This window comes from Pangasianodon hypophthalmus, chromosome 16, assembly GCF_027358585.1.
Source record: "Pangasianodon hypophthalmus isolate fPanHyp1 chromosome 16, fPanHyp1.pri, whole genome shotgun sequence".
Taxonomy (NCBI): Eukaryota; Metazoa; Chordata; class Actinopteri; order Siluriformes; family Pangasiidae; genus Pangasianodon; species Pangasianodon hypophthalmus.
The window spans coordinates 23,649,813-23,663,971 of NC_069725.1; the positions used below are offsets into that span (position 1 = coordinate 23,649,813).

The 14,159-nt window shown below is 41.2% G+C and overlaps 1 protein-coding gene across 1 annotated transcript; it reads left to right on the forward strand.

The window, feature by feature from the left end:
• Window positions 1–108: 108 nt before the first annotated feature.
• On the forward strand, window positions 109–14,128 carry rnf150b (ring finger protein 150b). Its single transcript, XM_034311840.2, has 7 exons — window positions 109–917; window positions 5,757–6,007; window positions 7,120–7,191; window positions 7,624–7,706; window positions 7,817–7,913; window positions 9,955–10,159; window positions 11,194–14,128. The coding sequence occupies exons 1-7, from the start codon at window positions 467–469 to the stop codon at window positions 11,337–11,339; spliced, it is 1,305 nt and encodes a 434-aa protein (XP_034167731.2). The 5' UTR covers window positions 109–466; the 3' UTR covers window positions 11,340–14,128.
• The last annotated feature ends 31 nt before the right edge of the window (window positions 14,129–14,159 follow it).

The following is a 14,159-nucleotide window of genomic DNA, read 5'->3' on the forward strand; positions in this document are numbered from 1 at the left end:
TGCACTCCGTCCTGTGTGACGTCACCGGAGGCGTACAGCCACACGCGAGGAGAAGAAAAGCTCAGGGCTGTGTTCCAATCCGCACGGTGCTCACTGTGTAGTGCACTGTGTTCAGGGGTTAGTAGTGACGTGGAGCGCGTTGTCATGGAATCCCACAGTGCACCTGATAGTGGAGTCGGTTTGGGACGCGGCCAGGCTGGAAAACACGATGGTGGTGTTTATGTGACGGAATGTGGGCGCACCGTGACACAACGCTGAACAAAAATCGTTAATCCGTTTATTAAAATCCCGTACCGTGAGCGCCACACACACACACACACACACACACGGTGCTCGTGCATGTTAGATGTAGGGAACAGTGTGTGGGGATTAGGACGCCATTTGGAACGCGACGCACGAGCGCGTATCATGGACCAGCGTTAGAAGCGGCCGCGCTCGCGCCTCTGCACCGGAGAGAAAAGGGAGAATGTGGCGCTCGGTAACGGAGGCATGCCGCGGCCTCGCGCTGTCCGTGTGGCTCGTGTCGCTGTGCTCGGTGCACGCGCCGTGCCTGGACTTCGCGGCGGAGAAGGAGGAGTGGTACACGGCCTTCGTCAGCGTCACGTACGTGGACCCGGTGACGGCGGAGCTGCGCACCGAGAAGAGCGAGTGCGGCCACTACGGCGAGCATTCCCCCAAGCGCGACGCCAAGGGCTTGCTCGCCACGGCGGCGTCCGCGCGCGAGCGCCACGCCTGCGACCCCAACACGCGCTTCGCCGTCCCCGACCGAGCCGGCGCGTGGATCGCCCTGGTCACGCTCGGAAACTGCACGTTCAAGGATAAAATCCGCCACGCGTCCGGACAGAACGCCTCCGCCGTCGTCATCTTTAACGTCGGGGCTTCCAACGCCAACGAGACCATCACCATGCCACATCCGGGTAATTCCCAAACAAACCGTGCAACATGTTCCGGTTAGACACAACAACAACAACAACAACAAACAACGACTACAGCACGCGACACACAGGCGCCGGTTTACACCCGGTGTGTCCTAACACCTGAGTCACAGCAACACCTGAGATAATCTCACCTGAGCCTGTGTGTGTGTGTGTGTGTGTGTGTGTGTGTGGTTTCTCCATCAGACAGTGAGAGATGTCTTTCAGTGCACTGTAGAGAAGAAGGAAAGGAGGAAGAGATGTAACCTTTCTGAAAAAACCCAAAACAAACCATAGAAACCATCACAGGAATTCTAATGGTTTCCACTACAGATACCATCACAATCCATCAGCTAACCATTAAAACCATCACTGTTCCTTAATGGTATCCACTAGACGTAACGTGCCACCAACAGAAGGCAACAGATTACCAGTAGAGACCCACAGAGACCCCTATAGTTTCCATTAAAACCAATACAACTCCCATTATAACCATTAAAACCATTACAATGTCTGTGAGGGTTTCTATTGTTTTTTTTTTCTTTAAGAAGAAAACCAGGAAAGAAAGAAAGAAAGAAAAATACCTTCCCTACAGAAAGAGAAGGAGGAAGAGAACTATAGAGTAGATAGAAAGGAGAAAGAGAAGGAAAGAAAAGTTCAGAAAGAAAGAAGGAAGGAGGGAAGAAAGAAAAAGAAGTGAAGGAGGGAAGGAAGGAAAGAAAGACAGAACAGAGAAACAGAAGGGTCGAAAGAAAGTAAAGAAAGAAAGATAAGTAAAGGAAGGAAGGTGGAAACAAAGAAAGAGCAGTGAGGAGAGAAAGAAGGAAAGCTTAAAACGTGAAAGAGTGGAAAGGAAAGAAAGAAAGAATGAAAAAGGGAAACAGTGGCTGTAGTGAGGAAATGAATGAGGAAAGAAAGAAGGAATGCTAGAAAGGAGAAAGAGAAGGAACGAAAGAAAGAGGGAAGGAATAGATAGATAGATGGATGGTCTTTATTGATCCCGTGAGGGAAACTGTTATTTTGAACAGAATTGTTAACTGAAAATTGAAGAGAGGAAGAGAAGAAAGGTGAAAGGAAAGAAAGATAAGTAAAAGAAGAAAAGTAAGAGGGAAGAAAACAGCAGTAAGGAAATATAAAAGGATATAAAAAGTAAAGAAATGAAGATAGAAAGGAGAAAGAGAAGGAACGAAAGAAAAAGGGACGGGATAGACAGATAGAATAGATAGAAAGAAAGGAGGAAGAGAGGAAAAGTGAAAGGAAAGAAAGATAAGTAGAAGGAGGAAGGAAAGAAAACAGCAGTAAGGAAATATACAAGGATATAAAAAGAAAAGAAATGAAGATTGAAAGGAGAAAGAGAAAGAATTAAGGAGGGAAGGAGGAAAGAAGTAAAGGAAGAAAGAAGGAAGGAAGGAAAAGTGTCTCAGAAGTCTGACCTGAAACCCGTTTGTGTGTTGTTTTGATAATACAGGGTGAGCGATACGCTAAAAATATCGTGATCACGATACCTGAAGATATCATTCAGTACACGATCTTTATAACGAAAACAGCAAAAAAAATATATAAAATCTCATGGGAGGTTTTTATTTGTTTATGAAAGAAGGAAGCATCAGAAGATGCGTAACGTTATTTCAGCAGGGATTTGCTCTCGTCCGTACACAAGGAGGTTTATATTTATATCAAAGATCTCAGCTGATGTTGGCACAGGAACGTATTCGGCATAAAATTGTAAAATCGTATCGCAGAGCCGCTGCGTGTGAAACGACTCGTTGTGTATCGTCTGCGTTTTCACTTGGCTCGTGTCGCGCCGCGTAATTATTGACGAGCGATTTTATTTTAACATTTAACTCGCCCTCTATTCCGTCAAACTTGTCCACGAAAAGAAATACAAGCTGTTAGAGTTACTGTTGTATAATTTTAATCTCTGAATGCGTTGAAAACGTAAATAAAAAGCTGTTTTGATTAGCGTCTGTCCCAGTTAGCCACGAGCTAAACTGTAAAACTGGTTGTTTATTCAGAGATGTTAGCAAAGTGCTAATAACAATTCACTCCTGAGACAAAAATATCACAAATAATCTCAAATTATTCAAAAATCACCACAGGTTTAGGATATTAAACTTTTTATACACTTTCTTAAAACAATATCGACAGTATTTTAAAAAATAATAAACGCTCAGCCTAAACACTGAAGTGTCTGAAATTCTTCTGCTGTCATGGCAACCAGAATCCTCTCAGGAGTTAGCAAGAGAGTGGCTAATTTTTTCTTCTTTTGACAATAATTTTTATATGTTAATAAGCTATAAAGTACCGAGAAGTTATATAAGAGCACAAAATAAGTAGAGAAAATAAATAAATACGCCTCACTAGCCTTTAGCAGAGATGCTAGTGTTTGCCTGAGGTAAAATATAAACCATGCTAATGCACTTAAGATCTGATAAATTTTTTTTCTTATTTTAATACTATTTTGTATTCGTACTTAATCCCTGTTTTTATTTACTTTCAACAAAACACTACAGCATGTCTAGAATACTACAGATCTGCTTCTTTGGTGTTTCACTGAGGCAGCGATGCTAAAGTAGCTAACAATTTGAGCAATATTAGGACCAGAAATTATTAAGAAAATCATCACACACTCTCCTCAAACCATGTCGAGTTGTTTGTAATACTTATATAGACTAGTTAGTGTTGTTTCATCTAACTCTGTATGATGGTTATTTTTTAAAAATGTACAATGCTAGAACATAGCTAAAAAAAAAAACTGGACTGGTGGCCATTTTGAATCTGGAATTGCTTGATTTATATGTTTTAAATGCTAAATAAGTCTTTATTCTGATACTCAATAAATGGAAATCAATAAATAACATTACTAATCCAAATAATTTACATTCATTTACCGTGTAAATCATTTTCCATGATGTTAATTAAACTGCTAGTCATTTTCATTACTTATTAGCAGTTAGCGCTGATTCTCAAAAGACAGGAAGCAAACGTATTTCCCGTGTTTCGGCTGATCGGATACATCTGAGTGAAGTAGAAAAAGTATTTGTGAGCATTTTCTTTTAGGCTGAATTATTTTCTTTATGAATATTTGAACACCTTTAGCATCTTCATGAAGCCTGTTTTTCTCGTCAGTAGAACAGAAATGGAAAACTTGCGGCAGTAAATTTGTGCCTCAGCGCTGATGAATGTCTTCACACACAAGCGGAAAGTGTAAACAAACAGAACTCGTCGCACCGGTTTGCGTGATTACTTTATGCAGTTTCTTTTTTTTTTCCCTGCATTCACAGAATTCCCCTCGGCTCGTCCTGGACTGAGGATGTGAGACGCCTGAGACGCCCTGTGTTTATTTTTTTATTATTATTTTTTTTCCTTTTCCACCCCCTTAAGTAATGTTGTGATCAATAATATTTAGGTCATATGGTCAGTTTAAGGAAGTGTTAAGTTTACTAAAACCAGCGGTTCTGCTTCTGTCCTAGTGACCAGAAGGTTGTGAGTTCAAATTCCAAAGAACCACTGATGGATCCAAGACCCTTAAGTTTTATCTTTTTTTTTAAATAAAAAACATTGATACCACTTTATATAAAGGTCAGATTCATAATGAACTTTCTTTATCACACGTTCGTATCATGTTATAATGTGTTCATAAGGCATTATGTTATAATTATTTATGAAAATGCATTATACTTTATGGCTATCTTTATTATGAATTGTTAACACAATGTGCTTTCCAGATGATATAATTAAAAAAAAATAATAATAATTTACACAGGTCTTGTGACACACTACATAAAGGTGCTCTGTTTCTTTTCTGTTGGTGTTATAATGTGTTATGAACACTACTTATAATAGATCATGGTGTAATGTATTCATAAAGCATTATATACATTGTTATAATTATGAAAATCTATGACATTTTATAACTATATTATAAATTAAAACTATATTATATATTCATAACACATTATAACACTAGAATATCAGACATAGACTAGAATATCAGGATGTCTCACTGCAAAAAGTGTTTCTACGACTAAACAGGATGCAACTCCGGGCTGAATTTCTTACAGTGTGTTATAAACACTGCTTATAATGCATTCCGTTAACACTTTATAAATGCAGGTTAAACATTGCTATAAACCTGAGATGCCTTTTCATTAATAATTACAATGTTGTGTATAATGCTTTATGCATGTGTTATAACATGTTTACATGTGCATCAGGTCATTATACATTCACAGAAATACAAATTTAGCAGAATAAATTAAAAAGTCGTTTTCAAGCTTGTAATTAGAAATATTATTAACTCTACTTCTAGACATTATTATCCTTACACTATATCAAGCTTTAATTTTTATGTTTTATGTTGAAATAAAAATGAAATAAGCAAAAAGAAATGAACCAAGTGTGTAAGTAGTTAAAAAAGTCAAGAAATAGGTTTAAAAATATAATATTTGTTTATTGTAATCTTATAATGAGAATTATTAAATACATTTTCAATTTTTTTTCTTTTTTGCAGTGTGAAACTGTCACTTTATTCTTGGTGATTATCGAGCCTAAAAATGTTTTAGATTTTTGTCCAGTATTATAATTTTATATTTTGTCGATATTTCTCTCATCTGTTTGCTTACTTTTCTTTCCTCTACGTCTTGTTTTTTTTTTCTCTGTCATGCTTTCTTCTTTCTGTCTTCTGTCATTTTCTTTCTCCTTTTATCTCTCTTCATCTGTCTCTCTTTTTCTCTCTCTGTCTCTCTCTCTCTCTCTCATCTTTGTCTCTCTCTTTCTGTCTTGTCATTTTTTTTTTATCTCTCTCCTCCTTTTATCTCTCTTCATCTCTCTCTCTCTCAGGTACGGGTGATGTGGTAGCGATCATGATCCCCGAGCACAGAGGCCGTGAGCTGGTGCTGTTACTGGAGAGGAACGTGACGGTGAACATGCACATCACCATCGGGACACGAAACCTGCAGAAGTACGTGAGCCGCACATCCGTTGTCTTCGTCTCCATCTCCTTCATCGTCCTCATGATCATCTCGCTGGCGTGGCTCGTCTTCTACTACATCCAGAGGTTCAGATACGCCAACGCCCGAGACCGCAACCAGGTATACACACACACACACACACACACACACACACACCCCCAAATATAACCGTGTTAGGTACTGAGACCAACAGACTAATCCATACACCACAACCAGGTAAACACACACACAGCCTCATTACTGTGTGGAACAAATGTTACATTTTTCACACACACACACACACACACACACAAACACACACTCAATATACCAGTGTCATGTGCTGAGACCAGACAAAAGAAAAAAGTGTACCACAACCAGGTGAAAAACACACACACACACAAATATATCCGTGCCGGGTACTGAGACCAGAAAAAAAGATGAGAACACACACCACAACAAGATAAAAAAAATTAAAAAATAACACACCCAAGTGAAGAGCATGCTCTCACACACCTGTCAAGATAAAAGTAAGATGTGAATTGCATTAAAAGCGTTTGTTTGTTTGTTTGTTTGTTTTGTGTGAAAAGCGTGGGTAGCGCAGGAGCGTCAGTGCTGCATGCTGTATGTGGAATGTGGAAAAAGTGCAGTCAGGCTGCAGCATGTTTGCTGGTAAAGTTCCGTGCAGATCCCAGTCGGCGCTCCGGCGCTGGTTTACGGATGGGGAAGCGTGAACAGAGACAGAGACGTGCAGAGCCGAGCGCGAGTGAGAGACAGGAGGGAACATGGCTATTAGGGATGATCCAGCTGCTGCACTTTTATTACCTCTGCTTTCGCCTCACAGCTGTGTGTGTGTGTGTGTGTGTGTGTGTGTGTGTGTGTGCGTACGTGTGTGTGCATGTGAGGGGGGTAATAACAGAGAGTTATTGAGAGATGGCTGTTAGTGGGTTAGTGCCGCTATCTGATTGAGAGTGAGAGAGAGAGAGAGAGAGAGAGAGAGATGGGGTGAGAGACGTACAGAGAGATACAGAAAGAGAGAGACAGAGAGAAAGAAGGAGAAAGTGGGAGAGGGAGACAGAAAAAGAGACACAGTGAGACAGAGCGAGATGTGAAGAGGGAGAGAGAGATGGCTAGAGAGACACAGATAGAGAGGGAGAGAGAGAGATGGATGTGATCTGATGATGAACTTTTAAATCATTACTAACCTGTGTGTGTGTGTGTGTGTGTGTGTGTGTGTGTGTGTGTGTGTGTAGAGGCGACTCGGTGATGCAGCTAAAAAGGCCATCAGTCAGCTCCAAGTACGGACCATCAGGAAAGGAGACCAGGTGAAAAAACACACACACACACACACACACAGATCCTGCAGCGTTGATATCCTAACTGAACAAACATGCGTTACTATTTGCACTGTGACCATCAGTGTGGAACTGCTGTTGTATACGGAATGCAAAAGTTTGCACACCCACTCATTTTGTCCTGAGGGTGTACAAACTTTTGCACCCATGTGAATGTTAATTTCTTTTTCTGTGTGTGTTCATATGTAAAGGTTATAATATGGGGAAATGAAACACTTCAGAAATGAAAATGTTGTTAAATATGACCTGGTGTTAATGGAACTTTCCAGCCTTTTTTTTAAACCTTGCGCGCGCGTGTGCGTGCGTGTGTGTGCGTGTGTGTGTGCGTGCGTGTGTGTGCGTGTGTGCGTGTGTGTGTGCGTGTGCGTGTGTGTGTGTGCGTGTGTGTGTGAACCTCTCTAGGAGACCGAGTCAGACTTTGATAACTGCGCTGTGTGTATCGAAGGCTACAAGCCTAACGACGTGGTGCGAATTCTCCCCTGCAGGTGAGGACATGGTAACGAACATGCGTGCACACACACACACACACACACACACATACATACACACACAGGCGCACACACATACATACACTCGTTCCTTTGCCCTCCTGCAGGCATGTCTTCCATAAAGGCTGTGTGGATCCGTGGCTGGTGGACCATCGCACGTGTCCCATGTGTAAAATGAACATCCTGAAAGCGCTCGGGCTCACGGTAGGGACGCACAAATACACACACACCCACACACACACACACACACCCACACAGGTATTTTGAAAAAAATAAATAAATCTGTTTCAGCATAATCACAGGTTCTGTGCTAGGGACCCAGGAGGAGAGATCAGATCTTAGCAGAGAGAGAGAGAGAGAGAGAGATGGAGAAAGAAAGAGAGCAAGAGAAAGATGGTCAGAGAGACGGAAAAAGAGAGTGAGAGAAAGATGATCAGAGACACAGAGAGAGATAGTGAGAGATGGAGAAAGAGAGAAAGACAAGGAGAGAGACAGATGGAGAAAGAGACAGAGAAAGAGAGAATGATGGGAAGGGAGACAGACAGAGAAAGAGAGACACACAAGTGGAGAGAAGGAGATACAGGGGGAGACAGAGAAAGAGAGAGACGGAGAGAGAGGTAATATGAGATGAAGAGAGAGAGACACTGAGAGAGAAAGATTGGGAGGGAGGGAGACGGAGAAAAAGAGAACCGGAGAGATAGATGCGGAGAGACAGACAGAGAGAGAGAGATACAGCAGGTTCTTTAACCCTTTGATGCTCACTGTGATGTTAGAAAAGAGAGAAACCAACGCTCTATCCCCTCAGAATCGACCGTATCTGATATGTATGGTTGGTTACCATAGCAACGATTTTGTGACGTTTTCAGTTTGAGTGGTTCTCACACTTTTTGCAGCCAGGGACCTTTTCGGTGTGAAATAAATTCCACAGACACCTTCAGCTCAGATTTCTTTCACAAACCTAATCCAGTTGGTTAAAATATTATGTCATAAATGTGCACAATAATATTCTGGCTATTTTAATTCTGCACTTGATGTGACGGAACACATTCAGTCCAAGTTGGCTTTATTTATTGGTGACTTATGTTTGAGTTTTTGACGTTTACATTAAACACGTTAAAAATTACTAATATGTTTTAGAGTTTGAGAAACAACAGCAGCTCAAGTTCATCAGTTCATCATCATTGGGATTGAATTGGGGCATTTATGGGGGAAAAAGTGCACCACTTGTCTCTGGTGTTTATGTAACATTTATGGAAGGAGTCTCCAGTGCCAGCGCTTTGTAACAGTCAGAGGAAAAGCTGTAACGTTAAGTTTTCCGACGTCTTCAGGACAGAGGAGTTTACGCTTTTTGTGGTTTTTCGGTAACATGACAAGCTGTGGGTTTTTTGTTTTATTAACTTCAAGAGGCTGGTGAGGGAACGACTGTTTGTAGCTGCTATAACATAAATAACGAAATTAAACTATACTAATATACTAATAACTAAACAGATAAAGTATGATAATAAATATTATAATTTTTATTAAGTAGCTATAATATAAAACTCTCCTGAGGAATAGGACACTCGTGTATCTTTTTCTTTTGTCAAGTGCATTATGAGGGAACAATCTTATTTGGTGTGAGTGAGTGTGTGTGTGAGTGTTTGTGTGTGATTGTGCGTGTGAGTGTGTGAGTGAGTGTGTGTGTGAGTGTTTGTGTGTGTGATTGTGCGTGTGAGTGAGTGAGTGAGTGTGTGTGTGAGTGAGTGAGTGTGTGTGTGAGTGTGTGTGTGAGTGTTTGTGAGTGAGTGAGTGTGTGTGAGTGTTTGTGTGTGTGATTGTGCGTGTGAGTGAGTGAGTGAGTGTGTGTGTGAGTGTGTGTGTGAGTGAGTGTGTGAGTGAGTGAGTGTGTGAGTGAGTGAGTGTGTGAGTGAGTGAGTGAGTGTGTGAGTGAGTGAGTGTGTGTGAGTGTTTGTGTGTGTGATTGTGCGTGTGTGTGAGTGTGTGTGTGAGTGTGTGTGAGTGTGTGTGTGAGTGTTTGTGTGTGTGATTGTGCGTGTGAGTGAGTGTGTGTGTGATTGTGTGTGTGAGTGAGTGTGTGTGTGAGTGAGTGTGTGTGTGAGTGTGTGTGTGAGTGAGTGTGTGAGTGAGTGTGTGAGTGAGTGTGTGTGTGAGTGATTGTGTGAGTGATTGTGTGTGTGAGTGAGTGTGTGAGTGAGTGAGTGTGTGAGTTTGATTCTGATTGTGTGTTTAACACTTCATGTTGCAGTCGAGCGCAGAGTGCCTGGAGGAACTCCCTCTGGACTACGACCTGGCCGTTGGGGGCGTGGCCCTGAACGCCATGGTGATGAGCGACGACGTCCTGGCAGGTGACATCACAGGGGGACGTGACCCCGGGGTCAGGATGGTGGGTCTCCCTCAGGTCCTCCTGGACTCGGAGCCCATCACAGAAGACACCTTGCTGACTGAGCAGAGTGAGTTGTGGGAGTTTCAGGGCTTGTTTGCTGATCTTCGTAGCGCTCGTTGTCATAACCATTTTAATCGCTTGGTGTATTTTTTAATAAACCAGTTTGTTCAGGAGTAGTGTAGCTTTAGCTAATAAACATGTAGTGAAAATTTAGCATGAATGTAACCCTAACTTATTCAGGTTAGCTAAACTAATAAAAAAAGGGGGCATCAGCTAAATAAGATTAACCAAATTAGCATAATGTCTCAGTTGTGTCATAGAGTAAATAGTTACCAAGAAAGATTAGCAAGAAACCAATGACATTAGCATAGTAAAGGAGAGATTAGCGTGTCTGTAGTAAAGGAGAGATTAGCGTGTCTGTAGTAAAGGAGAGATTAACGTGTCCATAGTAAAGGAGAGATTAGCGTGTCTGTAGTAAAGGAGAGATTAGCGTGTCTGTAGTAAAGGAGAGATTAACGTGTCCATAGTAAAGGAGAGATTAGCGTGTCTGTAGTAAAGGAGAGATTAGCGTGTCTGTAGTAAAGGAGAGATTAGCGTGTCTGTAGTAAAGGAGAGATTAGCGTGTCTGTAGTAAAGGAGAGATTAACGTGTCCATAGTAAAGGAGAGATTAGCGTGTCTGTAGTAAAGGAGAGATTAGCGTGTCTGTAGTAAAGGAGAGATTAACGTGTCCGTAGTAAAGGAGAGATTAGCGTGTCTGTAGTAAAGGAGAGATTAGCGTGTCTGTAGTAAAGGAGAGATTAGCGTGTCTGTAGTAAAGGAGAGATTAGCGTGTCTGTAGTAAAGGAGAGATTAGCGTGTCCGTAGTAAAGGAGAGATTAGCGTGTCCGTAGTAAAGGAGAGATTAGCGTGTCTGTAGTAAAGGAGAGATTAACGTGTCCGTAGTAAAGGAGAGATTAGCGTGTCTGTAGTAAAGGAGAGATTAGCGTGTCTGTAGTAAAGGAGAGATTAACGTGTCCGTAGTAAAGGAGAGATTAGCGTGTCTGTAGTAAAGGAGAGATTAGCGTGTCTACGGAGTCGTATTAAAGTTGTCATCTCTTCAGGTGAACTTCAGCCAATAGTGAGCAGCAGTTCTGAAGCATCGCTTGCCGCAGGGGCGGGGCAATACGATATGGACACACCCACAGACAGCGTGAAATGCCGACCGGGCAGCAGCCTCGGGCACTCGAACCACGGATGCGCGGACTGAGTCGTCCCCTGCGACGGCGGAGTAGCCATGGCGACGGGAGACGCTGACTGAGCTTCCAGTGGAATCTCCTAGCCGATGACATCACACTATGACATCACTGCCTGCTGCATTCTTACCCTTTACTCTTTCTGTGTGTCTGGTGTTTGAGGAGGAGACGCACCAGCTCCTCTTTCTCTGTTGATTTACTTCAGAGTGTACACTCGAGTACCGTATATTCCGGATTATAAGACGCGGTTTAACTGCATAGCAGGTGCTGGGGTTGGGTCACTGCACACTTAGCCTCACGTCGCCGGATTATAAATCACCACACTGTGGCCGAATTCTCAACACGGCGTTCAGCTTCGTACTTGAAACGTGTACACACCAGCCATCGCTAGACTACACTGAAACTATACGTTCAGCATTTAAAGCTACCTGTAAGAAATATGCAAGAAACAGACATTGAATAGTTTTTTATTTTACTGAGTTAGACGATCCGTTAAACTGAAAAAAAAAAAAAAAAAACACTGGTTGTAATCTTTTATTAGCATTATCTAAGTTGAGTTATTGATATACATATTGCTTTAGCGGAAACTTTAAGGGGATGTGGTGACCAAAGTGGCGTCATTGTTACAAAAAAAACAAAAAAACCCTTCAAGACGCCATCTTGGGTTTAGCAATGTTTAGCTGCTGGTATGAACCCGTTCAGAGTAACACTGGTGTATTTACTTGTTTATTTTATTTATTAAGAAAGCTTTTTGCTAGCTTTAGAAACTTGACAACTCCACGGTCAAACACTAGCCAGCTAGCTCGAAGCTAGCTATTTATCTTTAGCTAGTGCAAACCAGTGGCCATCCCTCGTAACAGCAAACTAACGCAAACTAGCTAGTTTTTAATTTTGAAAAGTATATATATATATATATTTTTTTTTAATTATGTAAGTTTCTTCTCAATTTATTTATATCAAGTGCAAAAGTGTGATGTCACATGACCTTTGTCTAAGAAGCGTAGCTGATAGTTACTCAGACAGAAAATATGGTTACAGGACAGACCACCACAGTTAGCGTAGCTAAGCGAAAATACAGACGTTTGGAACTAGCAAGGCTAACATAACTAAACAGAATGCAGTCTTCAGTTTTTCACTGGATAACAAATTAAAAAGATGTAAAGTCACTACGGGCTTCCTTCTTCTTTTCCACATAGTTCTGTTAGCTTAGCTAATAGACCGATATTTAGCATAAATCTCACCTTAAACTTGCACAAGTTAGCTAGAGAGATATTGTTACTATTTGCTATCTCTAGGTTGGCTATGCTTCTTACATATAAGCCACGTGACATGTATGGGTCTTACGCTAGTGAATTGACAAATGTTTTAAAAATGAGTTTTCAGCTAAAACAGCACGTAGCTCAGCAGGAGGATCGCTACGGCCTCCGCACCAGGTTTTATAGTCCGGAAGATACGCTACACTGGTTAGTTTTCAGCAGACAATCGACTTTCGCTGCCTTCAAGTCCTCCTCGGAAGTGTGTACTTTACGAGTTTGAAGTCGTTAAGTATGATGTGATGTGTGTTCAAGTGGTTGTGGGCGGAAACAAAATGGATGTCCTGGACTATCCCCCTCCACCCCCCCCCCCTTTTTTTTTTATTTAATCTTATTTTTTAATCATTGTTCTGTCAGATGAGAAGGCGAATATATTTTACGATAATGCAACAAAGTGAACAACATTAGCTGAATAGTGTTTTAATCCAGTTTAGTGCTATTCAGACAGGATTAATTTTCCAGATAGATGTCTGTTAATTAATGTTTCCGGAGGATGATTGTAGTCATCCTGATCGATTCGTACAGGATAAACAATCAGTGTAAATCTAAAAAATTCCATGTGCACTACACGTTTAATTTTAATACCAACTGATTGTTTTGATCTTTATTGTAAGCGCTTGTTGTTTTTAGGTCACATGACCGTTACATGTCTGTAAGCGGTATCTGTGCTAGGAAGTTGCCACTTCTCTTTATTGTTCTGTGTTTTAAACCAGACTTGGTTTTGCTTTGGTTTTGGAGACGATAGAAAAGAGTGAACATTCCCTGGAGTGTCTTTTTTATTTTTTTACTTTTACTTAAAAAAATATACTTATTACTCTCCAGTAATGATTGTTTCCCTTCTTCCATGTGTCAAACTAATCCCGTCCGAAAAAGGCTACATCCAAGTCTGCATCTATAATTTCTTCAAATTTCTGTTAATGCAACTTCAAAGTATTTTATTGACAAGCACACAACTCGTTAACTTTTTTTTGACGCTAATCCCGTAATTATGACATTTCTGTCAGGACTTGAAGGCCACACTCGTTCTGCTCGACAATCAGCTCGTTTGTTCATTCCTACATGGAATTTTCTTCCATTCCATCTTCTACCGTACCGAGTGGATTGAGGAGAAGGGGAGGGAAAAAAAAAAACCTCTCCCTAGGACATTTTGACTCAGAAAAAAGCAGTGTTTTATTTTTCTATAGAAGTGCATTTGAAGTGTGGACGAGTGCAGTGTTCGAAGACGCTTCGGGAGGATCGAAATGGCCACGTTAAAAAAAAAAAAATGCCAAACTCGTGACTTGAGAGTTCTTTGCTCGTGTGAGATTTCTTTTTTTTTTTCCAGAAAGTGCTCTTGACCTCGCGGACCACAGCATTTCATACGCCTAGAGCATGACGGCAAGCCTTTGCACATGTGTTTGTATGTGAGTGGATTCCATTGAACTTTGTATCTTTTTCCTCCGCACGATAATTTTATTGTATATTGTAAATAGAAGCATTTTGTCAAACCAGTTCTCCTTTTCTCTCTTTATTCTGTAGTCA

Bases quoted from the DNA above. Each gene is read 5' to 3' on its own strand.
- rnf150b (XM_034311840.2), top strand. From the start codon at position 467: ATGTGGCGCTCGGTAACGGAGGCATGCCGCGGCCTCGCGCTGTCCGTG. The intron at 6,008-7,119 runs GTATACACACAC...GTGTGTGTGTAG, and splicing joins ACGCCCGAGACCGCAACCAG to AGGCGACTCGGTGATGCAGC. The intron at 7,707-7,816 runs GTGAGGACATGG...GCCCTCCTGCAG, and splicing joins GTGCGAATTCTCCCCTGCAG to GCATGTCTTCCATAAAGGCT.